Source organism: Micromesistius poutassou, assembly GCF_964030765.1.
Source record: "Micromesistius poutassou genome assembly, chromosome: 2".
Lineage (NCBI taxonomy): Eukaryota > Metazoa > Chordata > Actinopteri > Gadiformes > Gadidae > Micromesistius > Micromesistius poutassou.
Genome location: NC_140272.1, coordinates 17807494 through 17815061, shown reverse-complemented (window position 1 = coordinate 17815061; position 7568 = coordinate 17807494). Strand labels below are relative to the sequence as shown.

The 7568-nt window shown below is 42.7% G+C and overlaps 1 protein-coding gene across 2 annotated transcripts; it reads right to left on the bottom strand.

The window, feature by feature from the left end:
* Positions 1 to 1092: 1092 nt before the first annotated feature.
* tmem183a (transmembrane protein 183A) lies at positions 1093 to 6825 on the bottom strand. 2 transcript variants are annotated; one of them, XM_084463754.1, is made up of 8 exons: positions 6640 to 6825; positions 6181 to 6270; positions 5902 to 6072; positions 5662 to 5818; positions 5095 to 5275; positions 3487 to 3567; positions 3227 to 3382; positions 1093 to 2039 (listed from the first exon to the last, which is right to left on the bottom strand). In XM_084463754.1, the coding sequence occupies exons 1-8, from the start codon at positions 6701 to 6703 to the stop codon at positions 1854 to 1856; spliced, it is 1086 nt and encodes a 361-aa protein (XP_084319880.1). In that variant the 5' UTR covers positions 6704 to 6825; the 3' UTR covers positions 1093 to 1853. The 2 variants fall into 2 exon arrangements, with proteins under 2 accessions (XP_084319880.1, XP_084319881.1); XM_084463755.1 differs by having other exon boundaries at positions 3227 to 3379.
* Between the last annotated feature and the right edge of the window lie 743 nt (positions 6826 to 7568).

Genomic DNA, 7568 nt, shown 5'->3' with positions numbered 1-7568 from the left:
CATAAACAAACATTGCGTTGACTTCGATACGCTTTTCAAAAACACACACACACACACACACTGGAGAACAGGTTACAGCCAAGTCCGAAAATAGCGCCGCTCGTTACGTGTTTTTCAATTCATGGAAAAGTGAGCAAAGGGCGTTAATAAACCACGAAGGACGGGCGACTAATAATGTCAAAGGTTGTGTGCGGTTTCCCCGGGTTGCTGAGTTTAACCAGTTGCCACATTTGAGGTGCAAAATATCACTTACCCGCTCTGAAGGTCAGACGGCACGAAGTGTAGTGGAGTCAGGTTCAGGAAAGCGTGCGTCCGCCAAACCTCCTTTGCGCAATTCTTTATTATAAATGAGATTGCGACGCAGGAGCCCGGCTAAACACGCCACGAAGTGTAGTTTCGCGCCTCGACGTGTATCTGTGTTTCGGTAAACCACATTGCCTGCACTTGGATGGACGATTTGTTTTCGTTTTTGTTCGACGCGATGTTTTGACAACTTGGGGAGCTGCTGCGCGGTCACCTGTGTGCATAGTGACAGCTCACGCCACCAATGACAGAGCACACATGCTGTGAGGGAAATGTAGTTCTCGGATACAGTCAACACGTGTTATTTTCTGACAGTGACGTGATTACTTCGACACGTCCTATGTATAACTAAAGGGCGTATGAAATATGTCTGCTCAGACCCTAACGGCACGACTGCCATTTGGCGGCGTTACTTCCACTTTAGTTTGGCCCTACTGGTAGTCTCGGGTGAACTGACTGGAGAGTTTCCACAAGGCTGTCGAAAGGACGGGTTAATAGATTGTTACATTTAATTGGATTTCCACACGGACAGTGAGGGCGTGTGTGTTGACATAACCCTAGATTACTTCCCAATGGTTATAGAGATCATAGGCTGTTTAGAATTTACCCTTCAATAACACGACAGGTAGAATGAAGCCGTGAACCCAGCTATACCCCCATCATGCCACAAGAGGGCGATACACCGCCAGACTTATGTACACAAGGAATGACAGGCCCAAGCCATGAACTTTTTTGCGGTCCCATTCGACTTAGACAAATAAGTTTCGAGGAGCAGTTTGTGTTTTTATTCCAGTGTAACGAATAGGTTTATATATGGAATCGAGATCACTCAAAAGTTTTCAAAATGCGGAAGAAAAATTCATCACAGTAGGGTTGATTCAAATACATATGATGGATTTCTTCACAATTTCTACAACATATTTAGGTAAAATGTGGTGGCAGCATCCGATGGAATAGACACTTATCTGCTTGTATAATAAGAGGATTGATCTTAACATTCCAAAATCAATCACTTAATGAAATTCTGGCCAGCACCAGCATGCCTTTTAAAATCAAGATGGCTAGAAAATAAAAGTCAAGTATATATATTTTTCTTACTTAAACGCAGGACATAATAACTGCGTTTTTTTTAAACAAGACATTTAGCCTTTGGCCAGATACTAAAATCAAATAATAAATATAGTAGTATATGAACACTTCAAATCGGCAGGATCTTTCCTATTTCTGAAACATGTGTTTGAAACTAATCTTAACGATGGAGGATAATATTCCTTAGTCTAGTGGGCGGCAGGAATCAAATTTATTTTTTTTAGGCTCAATTAGGAAGTACATTTCTAGCTCGATTCAGCTCGTGTGGGTCCAGGGGAATCTAGTTCTAAGTGTGGACAGGACATCGGCAGGACAAGAAACGGGCACAAACTTGAGTTATGGGCGAGGGCAGCGACAGAGAACTAGCATCTGTGTGCACAGTAAACGGGGCAGTTCAGGTTCTTAGGTTCTTAGGTTCTAAGCGGGCGACGTTGGTCCTCTTTTGTTTATTAACGAACATATCATGTGCAGGCCGAGTAGGGGTACTGCGGGTGCCACCAGTCCATGAGACGGACGCTGTGCACGGGGTCCAGCACCACCTGCAGCCCGCCGTGCTCCGCCCGCCTTCTCCCGCGCCGCGGCGGCGAGTCCTGGAAGAGCAGGCGCACGCGGTGATGCCGCATGTCCGTGCTCACGTTGATGGTGAACTGGAGGGGGGGGGGGGGGCAGACAGGAGAGAGAGAGGTTGGTTATTTAGTAGACACTTTGATCTAAAGTGACTCCCACTGAATTCAAGCCATGTCACGTTATGTGCTTTGTCGTTAGGTGAGGTGCGGTGCGGTGGGATCTCCAGTTTGAAACATTCTGGCTTTTTGGACTGCACTGCAACTCTGTTGGCCCCACCGGGTCAAAGGGAGGGCTTGGTTTACAAAAAATGTATCCCGAGATCCATTTTCTTGCGGGTCTATCTATCTATCTATCTATCTATCTATCCTGAGGGGGACCTGAGCTGTGTTCCGATATCCATACTTCCCGTACTTACTATACTTAGGCCACGTTTATACATAGCAGGGTATTTAGAGAAACAAATATTCCCCCCCCCCCCTCCGTTTTCAAAAATAACATTGTGCACACAACATTGTTTTCAAAAAAGTTGTCATTTACATCAACCCGCATGAATACGCCGTCGAGCGCCATTATAACTATGCCAAACCTATGGGCGGCAGTGTAGGGAGAAGGATAAAGCCATGCAAGCCAATCAGAATGCTCAGAATCAACAACAACGAATAACACGAGCGACTTCCTGTTCCTTTCAAAACAACCAATATGGCGCAAGGTTTCGTTCGAGTGGACCAAACAAACTGTAAACACAGGGCGCTCACATGACGTTAAGCATTTTCTGGCGCATAATGTGACGCTTGAGAACCTAAAGCCCCGTTTCTCCCAGTTGACATGACAACACATAACCGGCGTTATCAGAAATCTCCACTTTGGCCGGAGTTTTTAGAAATAATCGTTTTCTGTGATAAAAACTGGGTTCTCGTGTAAATGAGAGGCCAAACCGCGTGGAAATATCTGCGTTTTCCCTTTGAGTAAACGGGGCCTTAGTTTGAGAGTACGTAGGGCGTTCCAATTAGGATCAGGGCGAAAATAGGTGTACTGAAAGGACCCGGATGGTGAACTCAAATGGTCAAAATGTACGTAGCGGAAGAAGCGGAACCAGGCTGAGCCAACGTCGGTGCATTTTTCACATTTTGTAGTTTTTATAGCTTTTTGGCTTTTTTTATAGCTGCTAGCCATACCGGGTTCACCGTTCAAAGCGGAATGTTTATTGCGGTGGACGAGCCGTGGCGGCAGTCGCGATCGTAATTTCCGATAAGTGACCGTTACTGACCGTGGTGAGGGTCATCCCCATGACGACAGGCGTGAAGATGAAGTTGAGCGTGGAGACCCGGAGCAGGTAGCATTCTGAGTCCGGGTTGGCATGAACGTCTTCGTACTGCCTGGGCAGGCAGAGGGAGTTGGTGTGGCCGTTCTTACTATGGCTCTGCTGAGGTGAGGAGGAGGATGGGACCATTTTTAAAAATTCTACCATTTATACACCGTGACCTGAACAGAGATCTAAAGCGGTTGACTTTGGGAGAACTCCTCTACCTGCTTTAGAAACTTGAAGTTGAACTCCCACATAGCTTCGGGCCGAGTCCCAGATACCTTCGTGACCCAGAACAGCAAACACTGCAACAGGAGAAAGACGTCACTCAAAGTGGGACATTCTGAAAGCGGAGCACCTAGTTGGACTTCCAAACGTCACCCATGAGCCACATCTTTCTCATACTGCAACATGAGGGGAAGTGGCATCTCTGCGAGGGTTGGATACCGAATTTCGATACTTTTAAAAAGGTAGTGACCAAAATTATGGAGATACTACCGAGTATCGATTCAAGTTAAATGAAATCGGTACCAAATCCCGGTACCTGAAAAAGCTGGTGGGGAAGAGAGTAGAGAGTGAGTGAGTGAGTGAGTGAGTGAGTGAGTGAGTGAGTGAGTGAGTGAGTGAGTGAGTGAGTGAGTCATTGCGTGACCACGTCGCAACTTGTTCAGTAAGTCCAATGGAGAGCGGAAAGCGATAGCTTTCGGCTCCATTGTGTGTGGTTTACATTTTTCCAAACTGGACGTAGACCGCTGAAATAGTTGAAATGCGAAATGTACAGATAAACAGGAAAACTCCTGGTCAAACACCACAAATATCTAAAAGCCGTGGAATGTACCGTGTTTGATAGCCCCACAGCCAACGTTATCAATCCTGCAGCCAGTGCCGAAGAAGTTTAACAATCCACCGAGGATGAAACTGAGGCATGAGCTAGTTGGATAAGTTAGCACTTTGGGGTATTTTCAAAACCTTAGTATAAAACCAATAGTACCTAAACTGCATAATGTTTACAGGGAAAAATATAACGTTAACAGTATGATTGGTACGGTGAATGACCTAGAGAGACACTTTAATTAGCTGTTGACTTATTTATTACAACTGAAATTACATTTGTGAGACCGGTAATAGTATCATTCCCCTATGAGCTACATTTTCAATAATGTATTTAGTGAGAAATTGTATAACCATGTAAAACACTGAAATAAATGAGTGGGGGGAGTTATATGCTTTTATTCACTGCTTAAATTAAACTGAAATTTCTTGTGGTAATGATGTACTCAGTTTCCCTAGCTCCTTTCCGCAAAAATGTATAATATGTAACATTTCTGCATTATATATAAAAACGTTTGAGTTGTGCACTTACATTATCATAATTGTTTAATTAAACAATAGTCAAAACAAGAGAAATCTGTAGTTTTATTCACGGTAACGTCTGTTTCATTTGGTTGCATGTCAATGGCGTCATATGCCAACACTAATCCAATAGAGACCTCAATTATTGATACATATTTAAATATTGATCTAGCTTACTACGAGGTTGCTACTTTTGCAAATGGCTCATGCCAGCCACCAAGCTAATGCAGTGTTACCACACATAAGACTACTTGGACACCATAGATTGACAATTCTTTCTGGATTTAAAATGGGTAAGTCATTGAAGAGCTGTGCACAATACATTAATATGCTCTCATGAACACATTGCCACCAGACAGTCTGTCATTAGCTCCTCTCCATGCAAACCTCTATATTTTGCAATATAAATCAGGGGAATTCTCAATATAAAAAATACATTAAAAAAAACACATGCATAGGAACAGTGCCTCTGAGTTTACCTTTGAGTTGAGCAAGGACGTAGGCGTGGACTCTGGCAATATGGGAACCTTGGAGAAGCGCAGGCTGAAGGGCTCGTACAGGAGGAAGAGGGAGCGGATCACACACGCCCGCAGGCACTGCATCCTGTCGATGCATTTCGGCTGCAGACGGAATGGCAGCTCAGCATCCAGACTGTAGTGTCTTCATTGACAGATCAGGGCAAAAAAAAAGGGGAGACAAAACAAATATGAGACCTTCTGAACGTGTGTAATGTGATAGTTACTCATACAGCAACTTTTTTTTTTTACTCAGACAACTACTTTTCTTTTATGTGTCAATGTGTCAATATTTGTTTTGAACGATGAACCCGCCTTGGTCCACAGAAGTTATGACTTTGATTACGATAGTGAGAAAATGTTTCTGTAACCAGTTTGACTTGAGGCTTAATTCGTTTTTGCATGCATTGTAGGGGGTAAGCACTTTATCAGTGGCAGAATGCAAGAGCCTGAGTCCTCTTTTTGGACCACTAGTTAAAACCATTCAGGCATAATGCTAAATGTCCATTAGACGAGGCAAAGCCAGCAGACCTTCTGTAGAGCCTGGTCCAGAAGGCAGCAGTGCATGTGACAATCCATGCATTCTTGCAGATCAGGGAAAATCTGCACACGTCTTCAGGACGGATGTAGGCGGACAGCATTAACCAGATGTCCACCGGATACTCCCCTCCATCATAGCTCTCACTCCCTGAGCGGGAGAAAGAAGAACTTTAGAAAACCCCTCCTTCATGTGACTCGGTGATCCACATGATGTGCGGGGGGAATATGTACCTTTTATTTTGTTTTTCTTCTTGCGGACAGATTTGCTTTCGTTTTCATCTTCCTCTGACTCTGCGTCTAGATCGTCGCTGCTCTCCAAGGTGTCTCCCGTGACACCCACTGCAGAGGACAGCACCTCCTCCACGGCACCCTGGGAGGCCTCCAGGCCACAGAGTAACTTCACTGGCAGACAACACAAACAGGATCAGCGTTACCACACGACTTTCTAAAGGAGAAGCGCTGCCAACAGTCATTAAAAATACATCCAGATACATCAAGCCGGCCGGCTACCTTCTTTTTCAACTGCATGGATCACAGCCTTTTTCACCCTCCCCGACTTCACCACAGCGGGGTCTGCATTCGCGTAATCAGCTACTGTCACTAAGGGGGGGAAATATACTGTACGTTTATTAAGGTACATTTGATGTTATTTTGGAAATAAATCACTCGTTGTACATGTTCGAATTAAGCATAAGTAATGACTCAAGATTCAGCCCTTCACTCATAACTCAAACTGTGACGATATGGGGTGTCTGGAGCCGGGCCAATCCACTCGGACTGTTCAATAATAATAACAACGTCTGCAGGTTATATTTCAAGGCATTTTCAAGGAATGTAACTGTTATTTCTTATACCGATTAAAAACCCCGCCTAAGTTATGTCACTATTATGAATCCACTGAGGGCTAAACACAGCAGGATGAACACAAGACGACCGAGTGAGCAGGTTGAAAATAGCGAACTAGTTGACCTGATTCAGAACACACGTCCCCAGCCTTAAATTTCAGCCGTTTTCGGTTCCCTTTCTTGGGCATGACGACTTCAACGATATGTGGACCCTTAACGCGATTGTGTGTGCTGCCATGTCTCTAAGACAAGCAAACCTAAATAGAAAGAGGAAAAAAATTGAGAGAGTTTAAAAAAGGTTCCTCCGGGATCTTCAGCCATCATGGAATGACGCACTCATGTTAGTATCGCGAGATTCCTATCAGCCGCTTGTTTTCTTCTCTTACTTAAATATGGCCTGAGTCTACGCAGCGTCTGTATTACTGTCATCTACAGGTACAATTGTGTAATTGCACTGTAATACACACTTTTTTTAATTTTATATATATATATATATATATATTTATTATTATTTATTTATATATATGATAGATTTTATTTGATAATGTCTGTGATAATTTTAATAAATTATACAATTGATGTCATACATTACTTAAAATACCACGATCCAGGATCAATTATAATGTTCAAATCCTAGGCACATAATAATGCAACAAAAACGACATCAACCACAACTTCTACTACTCCAACTACTACTACTACTACTACTACTACTACTACTACTACTACTACCACTACTACTACTACTACTACTACTACTACACTACTACTACTACTACTACTACTACTCATACTACTACTACTACTCATACTACTACTACTACTACTACTACTACTACTACTACTACTACTACTATTACTACTACTGCTACTACTACTGCTATTACTACTACTACTACTACTACTACTACTATTACTACTACTACGACTACAATAAAAGTAATAATACTAATAATAAGTAATAAGTAATAATAATAATAATAATAATAATAATAATAATAATAACAACTATAATAATAACAATAATTTATTAATAATTATAATAATATATTA